Raw genomic sequence first — 26,376 nt, forward strand, 5'->3', positions numbered from 1 at the left:
ATCTGCAGCTAAGTCTATTGCTAGGGCCCTGCAGTAACCCCTGGGCTAGTCGGCCACTGCAGACCCCAGCAATGAGCCAGGCACATCTAGTGGAGGCTTCCCACATGTTAGAAATTAGTCCAAGTGCTTTGCATAACAACCTCATTGAGCAGGTGTCATTATTATCCGCTTTTTACAAATGAGTACACTGAGGCCTGACAGCTCAGGCTGGTAACATCCAAGTTTCATCTTGAGCGGCCCATCTCTTACGTAATGATGGGGTGTGTCTGGTGGGGGAGTGGGGAGGGGGCATCAGAGACAGACTGAATCCCAGTTCCAGCTACATGTCTATTTTTTATTCAATATATTAAATATATTAATCAGAAAAGTCACAAACTATAAATCCAGGAGAATACACAAATATAAATGTCAGAATCTGTCATTTGTCTTCTTCCTAGAGTGACAGTTTATGTACATGTGGAAGGAGGGTAGGAAGAGAGAGCCAGCAGGAGGCTGGAAAGGCTGCCCAGGCAGGTGGGGCCCATCCCTTCCTCCCAACCCTGCTCCCACCTCAAGCTCTTTCTTCCTGTATTTACAGCAGCACTGGGCTTATTTACAGCACGGCGCTATGTGTTAAAAACGGTTTATCTTACAAAAAAACATAAAGGCCGGGGCCAGGCTGGGGGGGATAAGACAAATCGTGGGGTCACCCCCATGAAGGCATCCCCCTCCCCAAGGGCTTGAGCTCCCTGCCAACCTCCTGGAGCAGGTGAGAAGGTGGAGTCATTCTGCAGCTCAAGCCCAGGCTTGGGGGTGCTCTGGGGGTCCGTGGACTAAAGGCACGTGGGGTGGCATATGAGAGTGCACATGTGCACACGTGTTCCCAGGCGGGGGTCAGAAGGGCAGCGTGTCCATGAAGATCTTGTCAATGATGGGTGGAGGGGGCACCAAGTCCTCCAGCTTGAGGTAGAAGATGCGCTGCAGGCCCTGGGTGCACAGGGTCCGCAGCTCGGGCAGTTTGCCCAGCAGACGTGACAGGCAGCTGGCCGGCTGGGGCTCGCCCGCCACAGCTGCCACGTGCTCTTTCAGGCAGCTGGCGATGCGGTTCTGCAGCTCCTCCACCCGCCGCGGCTCCTGCAGCCCATGCCGGTCTGCGGGAAGGGTACAGGATTAGCCAAACATCTGAGAACCAGGCCCCCAAAGCCCCAGTCTCCCCAGGCCCCTAAAACTGCTGCCCCTGACCATCCCTCATGCTCTGCTGGCACTTCACAAAAGCGCATTCACATGTTGGCCATTAGTAAGCATCGTCACAAGTCTGAGAAGCAGTAACCCTCATTATCTCATACTCCAAGTGAGAACCCGAGGCCCAGGAGGCTAATGACTTGCCCAGGGTCACAAACAGGAAATGAAATCCTAACCTAGGTTTTCTGGCTAGATCATTGGGTTTTTAAAATCTAGACTGTTCTGAGAAACCCAGCCTCAGAACTCAGCACTCCCTCAGCCCAGAGTACCTCTGATTGTGTTCTATATAGTTGGGTCCCCTGTGCAATTTAAGTGAAAAAAGGAACGAGGGTGGATTCTTTCCTTTGAAAAACAGAGAAATCTGAAAACCTCTGCATTCAACACCAGATTCCGTCCTGCAGAACTACATTTACATAAAGTCCAAAACAGGCACAACTAATCTGATCTGCACTGTCAGAAGTCACAGTGAAGGGCCGGGCATGGTGGCTCACGCCTGTAATCCCAGCACTTTAGGAGGCTGAGGCAGGAAGATCACTTGAGCCCAGGAATTCGAGACCAGCCTGGGCAACACAGTGAGATCCCATCTTATGTTTTTTAAATATTTAAATAAAAAGTAGTGGTTACCCTTGGGGAGGGCAAATGACTGGAAGGGGGCACAATAATGGGTTCTGGGGGGCAGTTACGTGCTCTTTCTTGACCAAGGTGCTGGTTGGGTAAGTATGGTTTATGAAAATTGACCATTTGTATACTTTTCTATATGCAGCATAATTGACAGGAAGGTTTTAAAAACAAGCCAACACCCTAGGCCACATACATGACACCTGCAGTCTGGATCCTGACAGTCTGGGACCGAAGGCTCTCTTGGGCTTTAGAGCTGGATGCAGCTAAGCCCATCTACAATTCCTGTGGTCCCTACCTTACTGTTGGTATGAGCCTGGGGCAGTGCAGGGGCCCAGAAAGTGCTAGATCCCGGCCCACCAAACTCCCTGGGACAGTGCCCTCCTGAGAACCAGTCAACCCCCTGACACCCATTCCCTTGGACCTGGTGTGGTGCTGGTCACTCACCGGTGATGAGGACAAGGGCAGAGAGGCAGGCGAAGGCAGGGACATCGACAACCAAGCTGTGCAGGGACCTTGAGAAGGCCAGGATGCTGTCAATCCAGTCGCCGAAGCCACGGGCACACTGCAGCCGGTGTAGCACCAGGCCTGAGCAGAAGATGAGCTTGCCCTCGCCTGGCTTAGACCTGGCAGGCAGATGGGCACGAAGAGCGATCAGGGTGGTTCACAGGCAGGTGTATCAGGGAAAGGGGCTGGGCAGACAGTCAGTTGCTCTCACCTGTACGCCAGGCGGAGGATGAAGAGCTCCAGGAAGGCCGACTCCAGCAACAGGTCCTGGTCAGCTGGTGACAGCTCAGCAAAGCCAGGGATCTTCTCCGCCCACTTGCGGATGACCTCCAGAGAACCGGAGAGTAGGTCGTAGAACTGCTGTACATCCCCAGCATCTTCCTTCCCAAAGTGGGGCAGCACTAGCTCCTGGAACTAGGAAGACGGTCCAGTGGGGTCAGCACCCTAGGCAGGGTCCTGCACCCACCACCACGTACGGCTGTGTCAGACACTTGGATGCCAGATCCCGGGAGTGGGAGTGGATCTGAGATCCTGCCCAAGCTCTCGCTTGCCAAGTCTCACATATTAACCCGGGGCTGCAGCTGCCAGAAGGACACATTTTTCTAATGGGCCACCTGCCTGAGGGGGTGCATTTTCCCATCTGGTTAGCCGAGAGGGGGGTCCTCTCTTTGATCTGTCAAACTGGAGGGAGTAGCTTTTCTTTCTTTCTTTTTTAAACTTCCTTTCTCATTCAGTCCTTCCAGAGGGGGTAGCTCTCCTAACACGCACAAAGGCATTGCATGTGCTCATAGGCCTCCCCAAGGCAGACGCGGGGTGGAACCTCACCTTGGAGTAGTCCAGCTTGGCAGTGCTGGGCCCTGAGTCCAGGTGTGCACGGACCAGGGAAGTGAGGAGATTGGCAGGGGAGGCATCTGGGGGCTGCTTGGGTTTTGAAGGTAGCCGGCCCCGCCGCCCCTTCAGGCTGTCTGTTCGGACAACTGCAAAGGAATGGGTTAGGGTTGAGGAAGGAAGGGATCTGAGGAAGGGCCTCTCAGCCCAAGCCGTGCACACCACTGCTGAGACGCACCCCACCGAGTCCCTAGGACCCAGAGTCCCTCAGATCCAAGGTACCCTACAGGAACCTCCCCCTGCCACCACCCTCACAATCCAGGCAGGTGTAGGCTGCCTCCCTCCAAGGCCTGGGGTTCAGTGGGGTGGAAATAAGACATGCCCTCCTCTGGGTCCTCTAGGGCAGAAGCCTGGGGGCCCTGCTGGTCCCACTCCACTCAAGCCTACCCTTGCCCCGCTGGGCCGCACCCTAGCCACACACCTTCCTTCACCATGCCCACCGCCAGGCACTTCTGGAAGCGGCAGAACTGGCAGCGGTTTCGCCGCCTCTTGTCCACAGGGCAGTCCTTGTTAGCCAGGCAGATGTACTTGGCGTTTTTCTGCACTGTGCGCTGGGTGGGGGGGCAACACGGAACAGGCTGTCAGAGTGTGGGGTGGGGAGGGGGGACCTAGGGGAGGGGACCGTCCAGATCCTGCTGCCATTGCAGACAAAAGCGCTCTCTGTTCACAGCTATTTTTCTAACATTTGGGTGGCAAGGGAGGGAGAGATAGGGGGTTGTGGGGGGAGAGAAAAGTCTTGAAGACATTGGGGGAGGTTTCCCACTCTGAGGAAGACCCCAGGACACAATATTGGGGGCCAGGGTCTCCCTGGCAGTCCAGACACCTGTATTTTTTCATGGGCCCTTGTCCGCCTGCCCTCTCCCTAGGGCAGACAGGAGAGGGCCAAGGGGCTTGGGGGTGGGGACGGGAAGCTAAGCAGGCACCATTGCTGGGACAAACACACAGCCTGTTCCCAAGTCCACCCCCAGCCCTCAGGAACCAAACCCTCCGCAGGGATCCTTTCATCTCAGGCCAGGAACATGAGAGCCTGGGGGCACCCCTTCCCACTAGAACGTTGCGTTGGGGGAGGACAGGCAGAGGAAAACCAGAGGCTCGCCAGGCACCCCTGCAGCCCCTATCTGCCCCTATCTCACCCCTCCCTCCAGTTCTGTGCAATCCCACAGGCCCCTGAGTGTCCTGGCGAATGAAAGCTTCCAGCCCTGGCATCTACGGGTCTCCAGGAAGGCGGCCCACCTGGCAGGGCTGATCCCACCCTGCAGGACAGGACTTAGCTAGGAGGAGAACCCAGGGGGAGACCACAGGTCCCAATGGGATGAGGCCAGACTCTCTCCATTTCCAACGAAAAGCCCCACCTGGGGCCGCGCGGTACCTTGAAGAAGCCCTTGCAGCCCTCGCAGGTGCGGACGCCATAATGCTGGCACGACGCGTTGTCCCCACACACAGCACAGCGGCCTTCACTTCCACCTGGGGCCCCGCTCCGGGCCTTGGTTGAGGTCACGGGTGCATCCAGTATCCCCGAGCCCTCAAGGTGTGGAGAAGTGGGTGCCAAACCTGGGAAGGCCGTAGGCATGGAATAGCTCTCTCCCTCCCCCAGCTGGTGGGTGGCCTGTGAGGGGAACAACTTCAGGGGGCTCTGGGCCAGGCTGGGGCTGGGACCGGTGGGAGGACTGAAGGAAAAGAAGGCTGGAGGCTGTGGGGGCCCAGAGGCTTTGGGCAGCTGCTCTGTCCATGCCCGCAGGCCTTCGTAAGTCTGGCTGGGCGAGAAGTGGCCAAATGAGCCATCCCAGGGAGAGAGCTGGGGCGGCTGGAAGCTGGGCGTGGAGGGCGACGGGACTGAGCAGGGGCTGCCATAGTAGTCAGAGCCACTGGAGGACAGGGCCTCATCCACTGGACCGCTCAGGGGGCCGGGGTAGCAGCCGTACACCTGGAAGTCCTCGAACTTGAAGGAGGCAGAGGCGGGGGAGGTGGCTGAGGATGAGGATGTGGAGGAGGCCGAGGAGGAGGCTGAGGAGCATGGCTGGACTGTTCCCGGCAGCTGGTAGAGGAAGGTGTCAAACTCTCCTGTGTAGCCGTCCATGAAGGTGCTGAAGCTGGGTAGGGCAGTGGGGGCAGCGGGGGCCGCCTCGGGGCTGGCCAGGTCCATGGTGGGCTTGATGAACTCCGGGGTCAGGGGGTCGCTTGCCAGGTGGTCATGGGGTCCTGGATTCGGTGCTGGTGTCCCATATTGGGCTTGGATACAGGGCATCTCTGGAGAGAGAGGAGACCCCAGGGAGGGAAAGGAGAGTCAGTGGGAGAAGCCTATAGCCTGGTCTCAAAGTATTTGGGCCCCAGAGCAGCAAGGTGGCAGGAATCCCAGCCTAAAGATGGGACAGAGGCACCGGGACCAGAGCACCCAGGAATCCTGACCCCTGGCCTGAGTACCATCTCGACCTAGGTGCCGCAAAGCCCCTGGGCAGCGGCCCAGCGTGAGTGGGCTCCATCAGAAGGCCAGCCACACCCTAGTCAGCCTGGGAACCCTAGGGGAGGCATCCAGCCAGCATTTCTCTACTGGAACAGGGGGAAGCTGTGTTCCTCCAGCCCCCTGCCCCTCCCCCCTGGGGAAGGCGTGGTGGGGGCTGGGAAAAGGGTGAGTGGGAGAGGCAGCCCAGCAAAGCCTCAGCCCAGCTCCCAGGAGCAGCTCCCCGGTTGTTTCGCCAACCAGGCACTTCCTGGGAATACTCCCAGGCACACCCCAGCCTCTGCAAAGCCCCTTTTCTCCTCCCTTCGCAGTACCTAGGAAGAAGGACATCGTGGAAATGGAAGAGGAGCTGGGAGTGAAAGCCCAGCTGCCTAAGAAGGCAGCCTAATGCGGAGGCCCTAGCCTGTCCCCAGTTTCCACCCCAACCCTGCACACTGAGCAAAGGCAGCAGATCCCAAACCCACCCCAATCCTGCCATCTGGGGCTGGGAAGCCACTCTGCACTGCTCAAGATGCTCCCAGAAGCAAAGAGGAAGGGAACCTAGGCCTCCTCATCGGTAACCTGGCTCCAGACCTTTAAAGGCCATTTGCTGGGGACAGAGGAAGCGGGAGGAAGGAGACCACAGCCCCCTGGACTCCCAGGAGAATGGACAACAGTACCTAAAAAGAATGTTCTGCTGCCCCCAGTTATTTTAATAAGAGAACTCTGAGAGTCCAGCAGAAGACTTAAGGAGAAGCCTGCTGGTGGGTGGGTGGAAGACATTCTGCCCCTGCCTGGGTCCCTTCACTAAAGCGGGGTCTGTGCCCTGAAGAATCCAGGGGCTCAGGCAAAGGAGGTTACACAGCCCCAGTCCTGAGGAGCCTGAAGAGAGCCTGAACAGAGATAGCATCATTCAGGCAGATCCTTACGTTCACAGAATGGTCAAAAAATAATGCAGAGGAGGCTCCAGGACAGTCTCCCTCCCAACCTACACGCCTGGGGTCTGCATAAGTCTGGCCTCACCAGTCAATGAGAGAAGCTGGAGAAGAAATCAAGCAGGAACAGAGTACCATAATCAAGGGGTGCAGTGATGGGGGCAAAGGCTGTCACCACCTCCTGGCCAAGAGCCCAGGAAGTCCTCTCTGATCCTAGCCTTCCTTCTAACTCCACGGGCCCTGAACAGGGGACCTCCACCCCTAGCCTGACATTCACAAAACCAACCAAGACAACAGAGACCCTCGTAGCTTGGGCCCCACACACCCCGTGGCACCAGCCCACAGGCATTGCAGCACCCTGGGAGAGGTGAGGGTGGCCACATCTGCCTGCACTAGGACAGCCTGGCCAGGGGAGGAAAGACAGCAGTTGGGCAGAACTGGGCGTTCGTTCCTGCCTTATTCAAATCCTGTTTCTCCACCTGGACGTCCCACATCCGGATCAACCCCCATCAATCCCTCCCCCTTCATGCAGGTTCTTAACAACACAAGATATGGACCTACATCTAGCCTCACGGGAGGGGGGAGCAGTCCCACAGTAGGAGGAAGAGGCGGGGTTGAAGGAGGGAGTGGGGAGAATCCGGCTTCAGGCACGTCTTGGCAACAATGTGGCTTGCACCTGTTCTGCTGAACAAGCCTCAGGCTGCACCCTACCTGTAAGATCCAACAGAGACTAGGGGAGGGGGCATAGGGATGATCAGCATCTGGAGCTGGAATGGTTGGGAGGTATCCTCTAGGCAGCACCGCCCCAAGACTCCAACACTGGCAACTTCTATCCAGGATCCCCAAGGACAAGGGTTTCCACCTCTGTCTGTCTGTCTCTCTCTCTCTCTCTCACTCACACCCCCCCCACACACACACACGTGATCCAAGCCCCAGCGAAATCAATTCTCCCTGTGCTTACAGAGACCCTGCCCCGAATCCAAGAAGCCTCCTTTATTCAGTACACAGCAAGCAGCCCTCCACAGCTCAGCCACCAAGCCAGTCACTTCCTTCAGTGATCCGGAGGCTTCCTAACGCACCTCAGACAGAAAGTTCAGGGTGGGGAACCCCTGCCAACTCAGCCGCAGCCTCTAAAGTGTTAAGAAAACAACCCGGGCACTGGGAGGGGGCTGACAGGCTGGGAGGAAGGAGGGTCTTTTGGAAATCCAATCCCAGTTGGAGTCGTATGGATCCCAGCAGCGCCAAAGCTCTGTGTACCTGTTCCCCCACGGTGCTGTGACCCCCATCCCCACCCACCCAAGTTCAGAGCACCGTGCGCCCAGCTGGGCACCCTAGGAGACTGAACTAAGGCCAGCTGCCTGCTGGACAAGTCCCTACTCCCGGCGCCAACCCCAACCCCCTATAGCTTCCACCTTGCAGGTAGTCAACCTCCCCTACCTCCTACCCCGCACCCAGTAGTTTCCAGTCTGACTTGGGTTCTCATCCCGTTGCGCTACAGCTGCACCATACACCCGCCCTCTTGCATGCTGGCCCTACAACATCCTCTCTGCCCGCGCGTACACCCATCTCCTTCATGCACCGCCCCTAAAAACAGATGCACGTTCCCCGAAGGGAACCTACCCGGCCGGCTCCCGCTGCCCCTGCCCGGACCGGCGCCCCGAGTCTCAGCCTGGTCCCTGGTCCCGCCTGCGCTCCCGAAGTTCTTCTGTGCACTCCCCTAAGTTTCGCAGCCTCAGCCACTGGGACTCCCCGGGCGAGCTCGACCCTCCTCTTAAGCGCTCCGTGACGCACGGGGAGGGGCGGGGGCGCCACTGACGCAGGCCGCCCGTCGAGCTTTGGCCATACAAGGGCGCGGGGGGCGGTGCGGTTCCGGCGGGAGGCGGCCAGGGGGAGGCGCGGCCCGGGGAGCCCGAGGGGGCGGGGCGAGGAGGGGGGGCCTGGAATGTCTGCGCGCGTGACGCACGCGGGGTTCCATTGACGCAGGGAGCGCGGATTGTTTGATCTATAAATAGGCTCCTCGCGCCCGCCGCGCCCGCTAAAAATAGCAGCTCCCAGGCCCACTAGGCTCCCCGCACCGGACCCGGGTCCCAGCTGGGGGCCCCCAGGTCCAAAATAACCAGCGGGAGGGCCAGAGCCCAAGAAGGGGCGCTGTGGAGACGCGGCCGCGGGGCTTCCCCGAATGAGGATCTCCTCACCCTCCAGTTGCTCCCGGGAGTCAACCGCGCCCGGTCCCTCCGGCTCCCTCGGAGCCCAGCCCCGCCTTTGCACCTTCCCAAGCCCTTCCTGGAGCCCTAGGGTGTCGCTGCTACCGCTGCTGGGCGGTCAGGACAGGCCGCGGGCTGGGGCGGGCAACTCGGACACACCCTGGGGAGCCTGCGCCCTCACCTCAGCCCTAGGCGCAACTAGTGCACAGGACGCGGCTTCCCCAGCAGGGTCTCAGGCTGAGAAGCTGCCCGAGACGTCAGTTAGAGCCCTCGCTTAGTCCCTCCAGGCAGTCTCCCTACACAGCACCTTCCCGAGGGCAGGCGTTGGCCAAGCCCAAGCTCGGCCAACAGCTCTGGCTCCGCTCCACAGGCTGAACTTGGTTTCGCACCGTCCCCTCCCCAGCCCCTTACAGGGGGAGTGCACCCTAGTTGGGAAATTACCGAATTTCAGAACCGGGTGGAGCCTGAGAAATCTTTTCAAACTTGTGCCAACTCTTCCCCATTTTATAAATAAACAGGCTCAGAGAAATAATGGCACTTGGCTGAAGGTCACACAGCCAGGTGGTGGCACACTGGGTTGGAACCCAGGGCCACAGACTGCTTCTCTAGGGATCTCTCCACGCCTCTCATCAATCCCCCTCCCCCGTCCACATCAGGGAGCACCGGCCCTCCCACCCCACCTCCCGCACCCGTGGGGAGGCAGCTCTGACCAGTTATCACCTGCCCGGTGGAGTGTGGAACAGCCCGCCAGGGCCCTGCTGGGCACAGACCAGGCTTCAGCCATCTGGAGTCTTCCCTGGTTTGGCCGTCACCCCTCCACCCTGATCTCTCCTGAGCCTGGTGAGCCCTCACGGAAAGGTAAGAGCAGAGGGAAGGGCAAAAAAACAAAAACAAGGAAAGGAGAGCCCTGCCACCCCACTGCAACCCCCATCCATTCTCCTTCTCCCATGTAAGTCAATATCCATGAGTTTCTGCTTCCATTGAGCCTGCACCCACCCACTCAGTTCTCAACTCATCTGGTCACCCCATAGGACTTCCTCTGCCCCGGAGGCTCTGCCTGCTCCTGATTTCTGCCCTCAACCCCCATCACAGGTTTCCCACACCCTTGTCTCCAGCCCCCGCTTCTGCCCACTCAAAGGTCCCACAAGCACCTCAAATTTCATCTGTTCCAGACAGAACTTGTCATTTCTGCACCCTCTGTCTGCCACCTAATCTCTGCTCCTGATGCCCCATTTGCAACTTTTCATTGTTTCCTGAAATTCTGTTTTGGAACATCTCTTGGGTCCTTTCCTCTCCCCGTTTTTGTTTTGTTTTGTTGTTTTTGAGACAACGTCTTATTCTGTTGCCCAGCCTGGAATGCAGTGGCACCATTACGGCTTACCACAGCCTCAACCTCCCAGGCTCAAGCCTCTTGCCTTGGCTTCCCAAAGTGCTGGGATTATAGGCATGAGCCACTGCACTCAGCCTCTCCCGCTTTCCTACTGCCAGCCACAGCCCATGCCTCAGTGGTCCCACAGACCAACTGCCTGCTCCCAGTGACCACTCCTCCTTGCCCACACCCATGAAGACCATCCATTACCCTGCCTGTCTCCTCTTTCTAAAGCCTCACTGTCCACCACGGATGGAGCAGTCTTCATACACAGTTGACCCTTGAACAACACGTTTGAACTGTGTAGGTCCATTTATATGGGGATTTGGGGATTTTTTCAATCCAACATGGATCCAAAAACCCACATATACAGAGGGCCAACTTTTAGTATCTACAGGTTCCACAGGGCCAACAGTGAGACTTGAGTATTCACAGTACAAGCTGGGGTCCTGGAGCCAACCCCCTTCATATACCAAGGGGTGACTGTAATGCTGATGGCATTCAGTCATCTGGTCAGAACCTGCCAGAACCCTCCATGCCAGCATACAGTCTCAACGTGAATGCGTCTGCAGAGAGCTCTGGGTTGCTCCAAACCATCTTCCTTCAAGGCCACTGGTTGAACGTGAAGTGTGAGCAGGATGATGCCAATTGGACCCATCCAGGATCCCTGCCTCATTTCAGCCAAAGTTTTGCTTTTCTTTCTGTTAGGCTTTTCCGTAAGATTTTGCTTAGATTTTGTGGAATCCTTTTGTGGAAAATGACCCCACAGCTTAAAAAAAAAAAAAAAAAAAAAAGGTTTAAAACCACGTATAGAATTCAAGTCCTCCCATTTTGCAGATTAGGAGTCAAGGGTTCCAAGAGGAGCTGCACCTTGCTCAGGAGCACACAGCAAGTCTTGCTTGTTGGAACTGATCCCAGCTGTGTCACAGGCTGGCTTCCTCACCTAGCACCCACTTTGCCCCAGGATGTCTCCCTCCACCCCAGCAGGGCCTTCCCTAGAAAAGAAAACTAACTTTTTTTTTTGAGATGGAGTCTCGCTCTATCGCCCAGGCTGGAGTGCAGTGGCAGAATCTCGGCTCACTGCAAGCTCTGCCTGCCGGGTTCACACCATTCTCCTTCCTCAGCCTCCCGAGTCGCAGGGACTACAGGTGCCTGCCACCACGCCAGCTAATGTTTTTGTATTTTTAGTAGAGATGGTGTTTCACTGTGTTAGCCAGGATGGTCTTGATCGCCTGACCTTGTGATCCACCCGCCTTGGCCTCCCAAAGTGCTGGGATTACAGGCATGAGCCACCGTACCCGGCCAAAATAAAACCAATTTTAATAGGTAGCAAAAGATGATCAGCCAAGCCAGTGTTCTTCCTGCCAACCAGCAAGAACAAGTGCGTTATCTGTGGCTTGACCAGTCTGTGCTCTATCTCAGCCTTGCTAGCTCTTTTTTTGTTGTTGTTGTTGCCCAGGCTAGAGTGAAGTGGCGCGATCTCAGCTCACTGCAAGCTCTGCTTCCCAGGTTCATGCCATTCTCCTGCCTCAGCCTCCCGAGTAGCTGGGACAACAGGTGCCTGCCACCACGCCCAGCTAATTTTTTGTATTTTTAATAGAGACAGGGTTTCACCATGTTAACCAGGATAGTCTCAATCTCCTGACCTCGTGATCCGCCCACCTCGGCCTCCCAAAGTGCTGGGATTACAGGCATGAGCCACTGCCCCTGGCCCAGCCTTGCTAGCTCTTTGAGAGTTGAACCAGCCTCAAGCTCAGGCACCCTCCTCTCCTCCTCACAACTTGGCATTTGTAAAAAGTGGCACAGACCATCCTGTGGGGCAGGCCTACCCATAAGCCCAAGGAAAACTGAGTGTGGTGAGGAGCTGTCCAGGTCCCTGGTCTGAATCTCAGCATCTAGCCTCCAGATCTGGGCCTGCAGCCCAAGCCCCACCTCCCCAAGCTGCTGCAGGTTATGGAGGCTGCAGTCCTGCTGCCCCAAAGCCTGGAGGAGGATAAGGAACTACAGCTGCCACCTGGTCATGCTTGCAGGGGTGGGAGATGGTGGGGGTGCTCAACACACCACATTCTGAAAATAAGTAAATAAGGAGAAAAAGGCAAAGTCCCTCTGTGGAAACACAGGTGGGGCCACCAATGCAGGTTCCCGTATGGAGTACCTAGCCTAAGATAGAGGTGAGAGAGGTGAAAGGGGCTTGGGGATCCCAGGCCTTGTGGGCCCTCCAGGGAGGATGGCCTGGGCCTCTGAGAGAGTGGGGTCCAGCTAGTGGAACTTTGGAGAAAGGCACAATTGACATGGATTTTGGGAGGCCTAAAACAAATGCTGGTCCCAGACTGGCCAGAGACTCCCAGCAGACACCCCTCCAAGTCTAACCTTCAAGAACAAGGTCAGAGTGAACAGCTAATTGTCAGGGAGATGGGGTAGGAGGGAACAGGTAATAATGAGAGAGGTATCCAAAACTAGAGACAGGGACCTGGAGGTAAGGCAAGGCCATGACAACACGGAAGGGCGGGGAGAGATGTCACGCTGGAGACAAGAGACAGCCTCACCCAGTCAGGCCCCCACACCACGGCCCAGCCTATCCATCTGCCCTCATCACCCCAGTTCCCCACCAACCCCATATAAGGACCTTGAGCTAAACCTTCCCACCACCCACCTTGCACATACTGTTTCACCCACTATGCATACTGTTTCCCTTCCTCCTAGTAGCCTCCTGAGTAGCTGGGACTACAAGCGCCCGCCACCACGCCCGGCTAATTTTTTTGTATTTTTAGTAGAGACGGGGTTTCACTGTGTTAGCCAGGATGGTCTCGACCTCCTGACCTCGTGATCCGCCTGCCTCGGACTCCCAAAGTGCTGGGATTACAGGTGTGAGCCATCGCACCCGGCCCAAATTTTATTTTAAAATAGCCACGCCTGAATGAGAGAAACATATTTCTTCCTATGGATCCAAATGCAGATGGAACTTACTGAGAACAAATTCTTTCAAGTGTGTTCTTCTGAAAGTACAGTGGCTGTTTCTCATTATATATTTGTTCTATCAACAGATAGAGCACAAGTACGGTTAGCAGGGAATGCAATATCTCATAGTAGAAAGGGGTCCTCCTGCTGACAATACAGTTTATTTTCTGAGCAGTTCACCAGGCCCTTACCCCTCCTAGTCAAATCTTATGGGGCCCAGGGATTTATCATGTACTCAGACCCATCCCTCACCCACCAGTATGTGAACACCATGAGGACAAGGGCACTGTCTCCTAGTCCATGGTGGGAAGATCCTTTGTACATACTCAGTAGTAAGTAGCCCAGGGCAGGCCCCAGATGAGCAGCCAACGTCCACCGCCATTTCCCAGCCCAGAGGGTAGGGGTGGAGATGGGTAAACGGGACGAAGGAAGTGGAATTACACAGCCCTTTTCCCACGCTGCCCCTCCACCTTGGGCTGGGCCCCACCCCTACTGAGTAGAGGTCAGGAACTTGCCCTACTTTCACTGAGACCGTCCCCACCCATGGGCCTCCACACCCTTCCCCTGGGGTGGGCAGAAGGAGTGAGCTTCGCCTTCTCCCGCTCAGAAGTGGCCCTGGGAGCTTCCCCTCCTTGGCCCCAGGGCCTATTGCCAGCCCTGACCTGGCCACTTCCTCTTCCTGCTCTGGCAGTGGGCAGGGGGATTTGTACTGTGGGCAGGGAAGCACTGCCTACTGCCCTGGGGGCTTCCCATGGGCAGCTCTGGGAACCAGGGGTGAAAGGTCAGGCCCAGGCCCCTGGCTCTGCTCTCCTGGCCCTTGCCCAAGCCCTACCATGAGCACATGTATCACTAACTCCCCAAAACCAGCCTCCCAGGGACGCAGGCAGGTCAGCCAGTGGCCGCACTCCTCCCCTCAGCTCTCGGCAGGGGCGAAAGATGGAAGAGCTATCAGAGGCATCTTTGTCCAGGAGCTAGCAAGCCTGATGTGTGACCTAAGGCTAGTCTCTTGTCCTCTCCAAGACTGCCTCCTCATCTGCCTAATGCAGACATCACCAGTCCCAGTGCTGGTAGAATTCAGTTCACAATGGAAAGGAGAGGTTCAACATCCAAATGTAGCACTGCCTGGGGCCTGGGCTCCCCCGCTGTCGTGGGAAACCTGTAATGGCAAGTGAGGGTGGAAGTGGGGAGGCAGCAGTACCTCCAGGGCACAGGGAAGTGCTACAGGGGGATGGGTTCCAGGACCCCGACATATATCAAAATCCATGCATACTCAAGTCCTGCCCTCGGCCCTGCGGAACTTATGTCTGCAATGGGACAACCACAGCGGCCTGCAGCAGAATCCTGGGGCTGGCAGGGAGGGCGGCAGGGGCAGGAGATAGCAGGGTCCTCAGCTGGATGGGGGAGCCAGCAGCCCTCCTGCTCCAGGAACTACAGACAAACAGTAACCCCATCTCTACTTCTCCCACTCCTGGGCTGAGTGAGAGGAAAAGAGTGTGTGCCCAGAGATGTGGCTCTACCCAGCACTGGGAGAATTCCAGACTCTGTATGCAGCAAGTGGTCAATTAATACTCTGGAGAGAGCTAGTTAATTAAGGAGGTCAGGCTATGGCCACAGAGGCTACCTTCAGTCCAGTGATTTCTCTACCCCTCCCTCTCAGGCCAGAAGAAAGTAACATACAGCACAAAAGAATAAGATCAGACTTCAGGAAGAACAGCCAGACGGGGCTGGAAAACACAGACAAGATCACGGAGTTCCTTTGGGAAAGGCTGCCCCATGCCTTGAAGTTCCCTCGGTTTCCCTCTCAGTCTCTTCAGCTCCTGGCCGGCTCTCTTCTCTCGCCTTGGAGGGTCTCCCACCACCTTGCAGAACATCAACACCCACCAAATTCCCTTGCCTCTGCCCAAGGTCTCCACCCAGCCTAAGTGGGCAAAATTTCAAATTCCAAAATAAAAACTCTCTGATAACGAGTCCCAGCAGGAAAGACTGATGCACTTTCCTATTGTTAAAGTATTTTTAGTCACAGGCTCTGGATTCGTTTAGAGACTCACGTTCAGAAAGGGGAAAATTTTTTTTGAGAACTGGGAAGGAGAGCACAGGAGCCTCCCACGTAAGGAGCTGCTGCCTGTTCCATGCCGGGCCAGAGTCCCTGGCCCAGGTCCCGGAGCATGTTTGTGGCAGGCTGGTTGGCAGACTTGCCAGACCTCTCTCCAGCTCTGCTTCTCAGGCACCCAAAGCAGCTGGGAGGCCCAGCAAGGGCCCGGCAAGCGGGGCAGGCCAGGGGCTGAGGGCTCAGCAGGACGCCAAGCCCCTGGCCCAGCCACTCAGTCCCAACTACTGGGGGCTCAGGGGCCCCACTCAGAAGCCAATCCTGAGATACCCCAATGGACACCAAACTCGCCGCAGTGACCAGTGCCTCATCCAGGCGGGGTGGAGAGGAGAGGAGGACGGAGACCCTGTGGGGAAGCTCTGAGGAAGGAGCTAGACCGCATTACCTGTCTCTGTCCACCTCTCCCAGTTCTCAGTCACAGCGTTCAGAAGTCCAACTACCGTCATCCAGCTGTGGTCAAGCTGCACACTCATGCCTCCAGTTGTCGGCCACCCTTGCTTCCTCCCAGCAGCCCAAGGCCAAAGGGTTTGGCATGACAGTCACAATGGGAAAAAATCCAAACAGCCCAGCTCCCATTCCTCAATGTCCCTGTCCCAACACTCACCAGCTTCCTCCTCACGATCTGCTTTGACCCTGGAAAAAGGTCCCAGACAACCGCACGAAGGGAGAATCCCAAGATTGGTTGGGGGCTCTTCCTGGCAGCCTCAGGGAGCCCTGTGGGGAGAGACGTGCTGCCCAGCCAGCCTATCCTCACAGCCGAGGCTGGGCAGCAGCTGAGCGAGCTCTGGATGTGGTGCTGCCTCCAAGCCGGCGTGTCCTCCTCTGTTTATATAGCAGAAACCAGAGCCGGCCTCTGGGGATGGGGGGAGCCACTTTGGGCCCTCTTGGCTGGACCTGACTTTGGCCCAGGTCAGCAAGAGCCCAAAATAGTCAGCTGACGGGAGCCCCAGCATGAGCGTGACCCTGGGCCCGTGCCCAGGCCTGGCAGACAGGTGCCCACGTCACAAGACCAGCAGCTCTAGCACTCATGGGGCCCCGGTTGGCAGCCCCTCAGGGTGGCCTTGGCAGTATATCTGGCATGGGAGTTCCACCCAATCACCACCATCACCCAGACAACGAGGGAAACACAAGGAATTCTGCCCACCAGGACTGCTGTGTACCCAGAGGGAGGGCTGGGTGCTCAGGAAGCTGGGTCTGGACTGGGGGCGGATGTAGGGGCCAAGTTGAGGGAGGGACACCTGGCCACCGCTGTCGTCTTCACTCACGTGCTTCCCAAGTCCAGATCTCCAGCTGACCAGAGAACACCTGCCTCTCCCCCTTACAGTAATTCCTCTCCCTGCCTTCAGCCCGAGGTTGGTGGTACAGCACCTGCTGCCATCGGGAGGCCAGGTGCACACCCAGCCCCGCCCCCAGAACAGGAGGCCCTGCTTTCCAGGGCTTCCCCCTTCCCTCCAGCCTGGGACCAGACACCCCATCCTCCCCACCCCAGCCACCTCTCTGGGGCTCTCTGCACCCTGAACGCTGACCCCCCAGAAGGCAACAGTGTTTGGGAAGCTGAGGGAGATACTGAGCCAGTGCGTGCTTCATCCAGGATTTCTCAAGGCCTGGGAGGGCTGCTGCTTAGAGATGGCCCTCTTCCAGGGAAAGAGGAAGGGAATCTCATGACCCCTGTCTGGGGTGTAAGGCGGAGCACCAGCTCCTTTAGGCACAGAACCAGGACTACAGTGCCCTTGGCTCCATCTCATGTCCCCAGGAAAGGCCTGCTGGAAATCCCATTCCCGTCCTCCACCTCTCAGCCCCAGATCAGTGTGGGCCTTCTCTGGAAGCACCCTCAGTCAAGGAAGGTATGTCTTCCACAGTCAGACCAGGTGCCTGTGCTTGCCAGCCACCCAGGAGGCACGGTTCTGGGCTTGGCTCTACACATCCTCACTGCAGGACCCCTGGAAAAGTCATTTCTCCCCTCTGTACCTAAGTCTCCTCTTCTGTAAGTGAAGGAGATGTGCTAGATCACCAGTAGTGGAAGGGCTGTCCCTGCCTTCCCATTCACAGAGGCCACCCCCCACACCACAGACTCCATAGGCCCTCAGGCCTGCCGCAGTGAGGAGGGGCAGGCACCATGCTTTCCAAGGGGAAGGGAGGTCCCGGCCTTCCCTTCATGCACTCACCTGAAGAAGTGTCTACACCCGGGAGACAGGCCAGCTCCCCGCTGCCACGTCTGCCCCATGATGCTCCCAGCCCAGCCCCCAGATACCCTATTCTACCCTATCTGCTTCCTGGAATCAGGCACATGCTGCCTTGGGAGCAGCTGTCATCTCCTACTCCCACCAGCCCATGTCACCTGGGCCCAGAGCCCTCCAGCCTATCCTGCCAAGAAAATAAGGCTTCCCCAGTCCCCACACTCACATTACCCCCACCTCTGAAGAAATCAGATCCCGCACACTGAACAGCACCTCAGCTGCCACCTCCCCAGGGCTTCCCCTCCATCCCCCTAACCACATCCACTTTGGGCAGCTCCACCCCCACCTCTGCCCCCCAACCCCACCTGCTGGAGGGGTGTACAAAGGACAATAGCAGAGCGCTTACCACTCTGGATGGACCAACAGGCCTTGGCCAACCACATTATCCGGTCCGCCTTCAGGGCCCAGCAGAAGGAGCCAGGCTGCCTTGGAGGGGCAGGGCCTGGCCTCTGTCCATGGTGGAGGCCTACAGAGGGAGAGTGGATGTGAGTGAAGAGAAACCAGCCAGCAAGCACATTCCCTGGAGACAGCATGACCAGGACATGCAGGAATGGGAGCAGTGGCAGGACCTAGGCCACAAGAGGGGGACAAGCCAGCACCCAAGGACCTCCCTGGGTGAGGCATCGGAGCCTGGGGGCCAAGGCCCCAGGCAATCTGCTTCCAGGGGTGCAGGGTGTGGCCAGGAGCTGCTGACAGCATCTGGGGAATTTCAGAGCCATATAGACACATCAGCATCTAGCCCCTCCACCTCATACCCTTCCCAGCTCTCGGCCTTTGACCTGCACAAAAGGGCATGTTGCAGGCACAGGAAGGGAGCTACTGTGAGGACAGAGCGGAATACCCCTCTCTCCTTAAGGAGCTCCAGTTTGGCCCCTAAAGCCTCGGAGGCCCCCAAAAGGCAGGGGCTCCACTCAGAGCAGAGTGGATGTGGGATCCCAGACTGTCTGGGTTCGAATCCTAGCTCCACTGCTTATCACCTCGGGCAAATTACGTAATCTCTTTGTACCTCACGCTCCTCATCTGTAAAAATGATGACATCTGTAAAATTAACAATCACAGGGTTATCAGCAGGCTTTAAAAAAAAGCTAATGTGTAAAAGACTTAGGACAGCCGGGCGCGGTGGCTCACGCTTGTAATCCCAGCACTTTGGGAGGCCGAGGCGGGCGGATCACGAGGTCAGGAGATCAAGACCACGGTGAAACCCCGTCTCTACTAAAAATACAAAAAAATTAGCCGGGCGTGGTGGTGGGCGCCTGTAGTCCCAGCTACTCGGAGAGGCTGAGGCAAGAGAATGGCGTGAACCCGGGAGGCGGAGCTTGCAGTGAGCCGAGATTGCGCCACTGCACTCCAGCCTGGGCGACACAGCGAGACTCCGTCTCTTAAAACAAAACAAAACAAAAGACTTAGGACAGTGCTAGATACACATATCTACTACATATCATTATTAGGAGAAGTTCAATGAGGACACACACATAAAAGCTAGCCCCAGACCCTGGTTCCTAGTCCAAGGAGCCCTGGGTACCTGGCCTCTCCTTCCAGGGTGGAAGCCAACTGTGTGCCTCACCCCACACCCCAGCCTCTTCAGCTCTCCCCCAACCCCATTCAGCCAGGGTACCTTGACCCACATCTCCCCTTCTCTTCTTCCATCCCCTCCAGTGCTCTCTCCTCTCGACTACGTGCCAGAGTGAGGCCAGGACCAGGCCTTCACTGGCTATTGGACTGCCCTTCAGACTGAGATGAGGTCTGGGAAAAGAGAAGGAGATGACGGGAGCTAGGAGGGGCAAAGAGGAGGAGGACCCCAGAGGGTGGGCAATGGGCTTCCTCACCCTCCTGACCTCTGCCCAAGGTCTAAGGCCAAGGGGAGATCCTCAGGCCCACAGTACCCAGGCTCTCCCCTCACGACATTGCCAGCACCCCTCCCTCCCGATCCTGTGGGTATGATGGGAAGCAGGAAAAGGCCACAGGAGACGACGGAAAGGAGGGCAGACTGGAACGTCTGGAGCACCTTTAACCCCAAACAGAAAGCAAGACAAGGCTTCCAACCTGCCCTGGCCCATGGACTAGTGTCATCCTCCCATCCCCCGGAAACTGGTCTGTAGTTTCCCCAGCCTTGTCTTTTCTCCCTACCACCCCACTGCTGAGGAGGAAGGGTACGGAGGGCCAAATACCACCTACCATAGTTAGGCCCAACCTGAGTGCCCAGGTCTTCCCCATCTGGTTCTCAGAATGGGGGCCAGAGTCCGGCACCAGGTGGTGCCCACAAATGATTCATAGCATCTTCAAACAGGTATCTGTTTCCCCGCCTGTTCCACATCAAAATGCCCCCCTCAATAGTCACACCACAAACATTCACTGAGGACCCCCTGGGAGCCAGGCAGTGTGCCTCGAACAGGAGAGCCAAGAATGAGCACACCAAGATCCCAAGAGCCCCAGGAGCTGATAAGGGATGAACCAAGGTCAAGTACAGTCTGCACTGTGCAGAGAGCAAACCAAAGGCTGAGTGGGCTTGGAGGAGGAGAAAGTGACCCCCAAAATGGGGGGACCATCAGGCCAGACTTCAGTCCCCAGCTCCTGCTCCCCACCAACCTCATTTCCCAGCCACTCACTTGTGGTCCCGTCATGTGGGCCTTCTCTCCCCACTCAGGGCCTCTGCATCTGCCATTCCCTCTGCCCAAAACTGGCTCTTCCTCATCAACCAGGTTTCCATTCCCATGTCACTTCCCTGAACAGCTTGCACCCCCACCCCACCACACTAGCCTGATTTTATTCATCATAGGTCTAATGTTCACATCTGTTCACTGGTTTATCACCTGTCTACCAAACCAGAATCTCAGGACGCTGTCCATCTCAATCACTGCAGTCTGCAGTCTCTAAACCCTGCTCAGCACTGGCAGGTGCTCAGTAAGTGTCTGTGGAGGGGTGGGGGATGCACATGCCTGAATTGGAGCTGTGCTGGGAGGAAGGTCAGCTAGGTGGGGAGAGCATTCCAGCTCAGGAGCTGTCCCTTCCATTTGGGGGCAGATCCAAGAGCCAGAGCAGAAGTTCTTCTTTATGTTGAATCACATCCCTGACTCTAAAAGTCCCCAGCCCTGGATCCCAGCTCTGTCCCCTGCACTGGTCTACAGGAGGCCTCATTCTAGTCCTTCCTAGCAAGTATTTTAGTCTTTTCTTAACTAAACTGCCCCTTGCAACAGGACACCACTGACAGGCCCTCTGCCTGACAGGTCCTGGTGGCCTCCTGAGTACAAGCTCTGCATTGGCCAATATCCCTACCCAGAAGTGGGCATATTACTATTATTAGCAATAACAACAGCAGCTAATATTTGTTAAACAACATGTGCCAAATACATTAAGCACTTTACATGCATTTTCTCATTTCAGCCTCACAATACTATCAGGAAGGGATTATTATTATGCACATTTTACCAATGAGGAAACTAAGGCCCAGAAAGAAATGTTAAGCAACTTGCCCAAGGTCACACAGCTAGGAATTGGCAAAACTGGGATTAGAACCCAGGGAGCCTAACCAAGGAGTCCAGAATCAGGCATTCTTGCTCCCCCTGCCACCCACTTGGACCTGTGTAGTGGATGGAGGCTTCACACTGCACAGAGCAGTCCCACAGCCTCCGTCCAGAGAGCAGGGCAGAAGCTAAGGGCCTGGGTCCCTGGGCCTTTGAGCCAGGCACAGGGCCTGAACTCCTCAGCTGACTTTCTGAAGTCCAGCACAGGCCTCAGCACAGGCCTCGTCAGTCACATTCACATCGTTAATCTCGGCCCATCCTTCTGCCCAGTTACCTTCAATTAGAATCTTGATTTTATACTGTGCACTTGTCATTCCTCACAGCTCTGGATGACTACAAGGAGTCGGCTGACTTCCTTTTTAAGTCTCCATTCAAGTCACTGATCTTAAACGTTCACTTGCAGTAGGTCTAGGAGCAAGCCTTGTAGCCCCACCACTAGGGCCCCAAGCCAGGCCGACGACAGCCCCCAAATCCATCAGCACCCAGTGGGCATAACTGTTGTGAACCTACCGACCTCTGCCCAGCCTGCGTTTTCCCAATGTGCCCCTAATACTAGCCCCACACCCAAATTAACAATTCACTGTAAATAAACCACCTCTGCAGCCTTTCTCCCATCCACCACGTCATCTATCAAAAACGAAGCCATAAAAAGGGAAGGAGCCTGCCAGGCGCGGTGGCTCACGCCCTGTAATCCCAGCGCTTTAGGAGGCCGAGGCGGGCGGATCACAAGGTCAGGAGTTCGAGACCAGCCTGGCCAATATGGTGAAACCCTGTCTCCACTAAAAATACAAAAATTAGCCGGGCGTGGTGGTGGGCGCCTGTAGTCCCAGCTACTCTGGAGGCTGAGGCAGTAGATTCGCTTGAACCCGGGAGACGGAGGTTGCAGTGAGCCGAGATCACGCCACTGCACTCCAGCCTGGGCAACAGAGCGAGACTCCATCTCAAAAAAAAAAAAGGGTGGGGGGTGGGGGGTTGCCAAGTCAAGGAACTGCGCCCTGCCCTCCACACAGCCCACCATGGTAAGGAGGTCTGGAAATACAGACCCTCCCCCCGCCCCTACCCCAACCAATATAAGGAGGGAAGATGCTGCGGCAAAAAAACAAAACAAAAAAAAACACGCCTGGTAGACACAAGCCCCGAGTCCTAATCCGCAGCTCCGCCCGACTCCAAGAGACCCCCAGCCTTGCTTTCTTGACTCGGTCCCGCGAAGGGGTTGCATCACGCAGCATCGGTCCCTCCCGGCTGGGTCTCCTGGCAGACGAGCTCCCGCGCTCCTGGAACCGGTTCCCGCAGCCGGCGGAGAAATGGAAGGAATTTCTCTGGCCTGGCCACCTCCAGCGCCCCTCGTGGGCCAAACCCCACCCTTGGCGGGCTGGGAAGAGAAAGCCTTGGCCGTCGCCCTTGGGGGCTGACTCGGAGCCAGCGGTTCCGCTGGGAATCCAGTCCCTCCCCCCGACTCCCCAGTTTCCAAGCGGGACTCCGGCGTGGCCCCGAGCCCGCCCCAAGGCATCCACCGAAGACCCCAGATTGCCCAGCCTCTCGGGGCCCACCTCCCGCGACGCCGGCGGCCCCTCACCTGGCCCCGCGGGCTCCGCTCGCGTCTCCACCCCCGCTTTCCGGGGTCGCGCACCAGCCGGCCCTGAGCTGCTCTGCGCCGCAGAGGCGCCCATGCCTGGAGGCCGGGGGTCGCGGGCGCCGCGAGGGGACCCCCGCGAGTTCCGCCGCCGCCGCCTCGCGCTCCTGCAGCCGCGCCGCAGCCACTCGGCGCCCCCCGCCCCCGGGAAGCCCCCCGCCCGCAGTTCCGGCCGCACGGCGCCCCCCGCCCCCGCGCCCGCGGCCGCCCGCGCGCTGTCCCAGCCCCGGCGCGCCTCCCCCGGCGGGCGGGGCGGGGACCGTGACGCGCGCCCATTGACGTCTCCGGAATCCCGGCGGCGGCGGCCGACGCAGCCTCATCAATGGGGCTAAAAATAGCGGCGCCCGGAATAGCCGCGAGCGCCCCGCCCCGCGGCTCCCCCCACGCCGCACACCCGGTTACATAACCCGCGGCCAGAGCCGGGGAGCTGGTTCTCAGGTGAGGGTGCCGAGGCCTCGCTCACACCTCCCGAGGCTGAGCACCTGGGGCTAGGTTATAAATAAACTTATCCGGGGCTTCCCCAGGAAGAGGTGGAAAGAGCGAGGCCCAGAGAGACTCGGTGGCGGCCCAAAGTCACACAGCGATTCGGCTGCTGGCGAGGAGAGGGCCTGGCCTTTGAGTCTGCGGGCGCCTGCCTGCATCGCTTGGCATTCATGCCACCCCAAGGGCAAGGAACCCAGGTAGCAGGGCACCCAGCTTCCACACGAGAAGGCAGCTTACAGAGAAATAGGACTTCCTCCGGAAGAGGGCACTTCCCGAGGCGGGGGTACAGGCCCTGGCAAAGCCCAAGTGATGGATTCACTGATCTGGCTGCTCTCATACCACTGTGTGACCTAGGGCAGTCACTTGACCTCCTGAGCCTCAGCTTCCTCATCTCTAAAACAAAGATATGATCAGATGATCCACCCTGTCTGGCTGTCAGGATGATAACAGCTGTGGAGGTGCCTTGTATACAGTAGATACTGAGTTAGTTCTCCCTGCTCTCCCCAATCCAAAGGAGTGCTTAATGCACTCAGAGGCCCACCACGGTGGCCAGGAAGCCCTGGGAAGCCCACCCTCCTCTGACCAGAGTCTCCAGGCCCAGGCTTCCATGGTAAGAATCTTCCTGGGGGTGCAGGCACTTGGAAGGTTTCTCTCTCCCAGGTGACTGGAGCCCTCTTTGGAAATGGGAGAACCATCCTGTCCTGAGCAAAGCCTTCTCCCCCAGCAGCTGCCCACTCAGGAGAGGCTGGTCAGGAAGGCCCGGCCAAAGTTGGAGCAATGGGGTTGGGGCTGGCTGGGTGGGGTTGGGGGTTACCATCTCTGCTCCTATACCCCCATACAGGCAAGGTCATTGGGGAACACCCATTAGGGAGGATCCAGTCATGTGCTCTGCTGTGCCAGCCAGTAGCCCGTGATCCTTTTTGGAGCCACCTTAAATTATGAGCATGCTATACAATCTCCAGCACCCAGGCCAGGCCCCACGCAGCAAAGAATCTCTTCTGTGCTCAAAATTCTCCAAAAGAGGCCCCACACCTCCACTCAGCCCTCATTCCAGGGGCTGCATTCCTCTCTCCACCCCCCTGCCCACCCCCAGAAATCCTTTGCTGGACAAATCCTAAACTCTTGGCTCAACTCAGAATTCCCTTTCTCTCAATCTTCATAATGATTCCAAGTACCTCTGTAGAGTTTGTCTCAAAATCACCTCCCAAGAACCTGTACATCTCTCTCCCAGGTTCAAGTATTAGGTCAATTTACAGATAAAGAAACTGAGGCTTCAAAAATGACAAGGTGTCAGGATGGGGGAAAGGGACTGGCTCTTCCTCACTCACCCTGTGCCCTCCTGTTTCCTACCCCAGCAGCTTCTTTCACATGGGCTTCTTAGAGGAGCAGCTACCCCACCCCCTCTTTTCCTTTCTTTTTCCAGAAGTCTAACTTTTGAAATACATTTTAAAATATTTGCCTGTGTGGGAGAAATACATTTATTTAGACAGGAAGGGAAAAAAAGGGCTCAGTTACCAGTTTTTCCATGAAGCCTTCCAGCCCACAGAGGTCTCTCCTTTCCATAAATACTTTTAGCATAACTTGTCTTTATTATATATTCTCCTATTTATAGTCAAATAAAACATATTCTAAAATGTGGAATGCCAGAACACGCACGCTTTGGGTGGCATGTGGAGGCGGCGTGAGATGGTGGAAGAAGCAGCCTCTAGAAGTCTGGGATGGACACTGGTTGTTGGAGGACTGAACAGCTGCGGAGGTGCCTTGTACACAGCAGGCACTCAGAGTTAGTTCTCCTCCCTGCTCTGCCCTAGGAGTCTGATTTCCCTAACGCACAAGAGGCTCTACCTCTTACCAGCTGCGTGACTCCAGGGAAGTTACTTGCCCTCTCTGGGCTTCAGTTTCCTCATCTCAAACACAAAGATGATAAGAAACCTATCTCACAGGGTTGCCATGAGAGTGCCTCTTTGATAGCAGACATAAAGCATGAAGCGGAGTCTGGCACATCGTGGCAGATCTGCCATTTCCATACAGGAGGACTTGGAGGACTTGGGACCTTGTCTTAAAGCTGTACATCCAAGGTGCTTACCCTAACTTTGCCCAGCCAGTATGTTTATTGGGAATACTGGGGGCCTTGGGGGCTGCACAGATAGGAGCAATGTCGCCTCTTAGTCATTACAAATGTCCAGTAAACGTCTGCCCCATTGTTGTCTCCCTGATTCAGGTCACTCAGCTAGTGAGTGGCCCAGCCAGAACCATAGCCCTGGTCTTCTGACTCCCAGGCCAGTGCTCTTTCTACCCAGCCTCTTGTTCCTTCATATCTAATTCCTCTCCTTTCCACAGGCACTGCTTCACAGTCCCTATTGCAGATAGGAAAGGTGAGGAGAGAAAAGGTGAACAACGTGCATGGCCCAGGGAGTCGAAGCAGAGGGGAGACAGGCCCCTCAGCCAGTGATGCCCCACATTGTGGGAGGTTCCTAGAAGACAAGCTCCTACACAGAAAGCTGGCTCCTAGTCTGATGGGGTGGCAGGACACAAGAATAGGTATGGAAACATTGCCAGGACATCCAAGAAGTGGCCTCCAAGAAGCCTTGAGCTGGCATTGGGGTAGAATCTAGAGGACTAGTCTCAGAGGTCTCCCTGGAGGAAGAGAATGTAGGGCCCAGTGTGAAAGAAGAGACAGGACCAGGCAGTGTATAGAGAAAAGACACTCCACGGAGGAGAGAGGCTGCCCCCAAAGCTTAGGTATGCGGCAGGGCAGGGCTGAGATCCTGAGGGTGGGAAGCAGTGGGCCAAGGTAAGCCGCGGGACCCGGGACCATCAGCCAGACTCTCAGTGGCCCTCCCCAGGTGCCCTTCCATCTCACAGCATCTGAAACTCCACCCCGCCTAGGAGACACCCTTCCACTCTACCTCCATCCTGGCCCTCTGGGGCAGGGGTAAAAGGATGTCAAGGGGGTTCCCTAGGGCATTTGGGCCGAGAAGGGGCTCCCCTGCTCAGCCCCTGGCCCTGAATAAAGGAGAGGGGCTGTGGAAGGGATTCCCTTCATGGTTTCCTTCCTCTTCTTGAGGATCAAGAACTACCCGGCCGGGGTCCCCCGACCTCTCCCCAGGCTTAAGAGCAATTCAAGTGCCGAAAAAATAGAGACACAAAGACGAGTCTTCCTGGGGCTGTCTCAGGGCTCAAGGGCTGTCCAGAGACACCGCCCAGAGTGTAATCTGGGGTTACACTCTCCAGATTGCATAAGGATGAGGAGACCCC

At 56.8% G+C, this 26,376-nt stretch overlaps 1 protein-coding gene across 3 annotated transcripts; it reads right to left on the reverse strand.

The window, feature by feature from the left end:
- Positions 1-310: 310 nt before the first annotated feature.
- NR4A1 (nuclear receptor subfamily 4 group A member 1) lies at positions 311-22,830 on the reverse strand. 3 transcript variants are annotated; one of them, XM_030816512.1, is made up of 9 exons: positions 22,579-22,811; positions 17,828-17,947; positions 15,849-15,958; positions 4,604-5,481; positions 3,656-3,785; positions 3,172-3,323; positions 2,558-2,760; positions 2,287-2,465; positions 314-1,130 (listed from the first exon to the last, which is right to left on the reverse strand). In XM_030816512.1, the coding sequence occupies exons 4-9, from the start codon at positions 5,477-5,479 to the stop codon at positions 874-876; spliced, it is 1,797 nt and encodes a 598-aa protein (XP_030672372.1). In that variant the 5' UTR covers positions 5,480-5,481; positions 15,849-15,958; positions 17,828-17,947; positions 22,579-22,811; the 3' UTR covers positions 314-873. The 3 variants fall into 3 exon arrangements, with proteins under 3 accessions (XP_030672371.1, XP_030672372.1, XP_003252164.4); XM_030816511.1 differs by lacking the exon at positions 15,849-15,958 and having other exon boundaries at positions 311-1,130; positions 22,579-22,830; XM_003252116.4 differs by lacking the exons at positions 15,849-15,958; positions 17,828-17,947; positions 22,579-22,811 and adding an exon at positions 8,227-8,393.
- Between the last annotated feature and the right edge of the window lie 3,546 nt (positions 22,831-26,376).

This window comes from Nomascus leucogenys, chromosome 8 (assembly GCF_006542625.1).
Source record: "Nomascus leucogenys isolate Asia chromosome 8, Asia_NLE_v1, whole genome shotgun sequence".
Taxonomy (NCBI): Eukaryota; Metazoa; Chordata; class Mammalia; order Primates; family Hylobatidae; genus Nomascus; species Nomascus leucogenys.

Coding starts and splice junctions, on each gene's coding strand:
- NR4A1 (XM_030816511.1), bottom strand. CDS start 22,672: ATGGGCGCCTCTGCGGCGCAGAGCAGCTCAGGGCCGGCTGGTGCGCGA. Junction 5,482..17,827: donor CTGTTGGTCCATCCAGAGTG/GTAAGCGCTCTG, acceptor CTCTCTCTCCAG/AGATGCCCTGTATCCAAGCC. Junction 3,324..3,655: donor GGTGGGCATGGTGAAGGAAG/GTGTGTGGCTAG, acceptor ATTCCTTTGCAG/TTGTCCGAACAGACAGCCTG.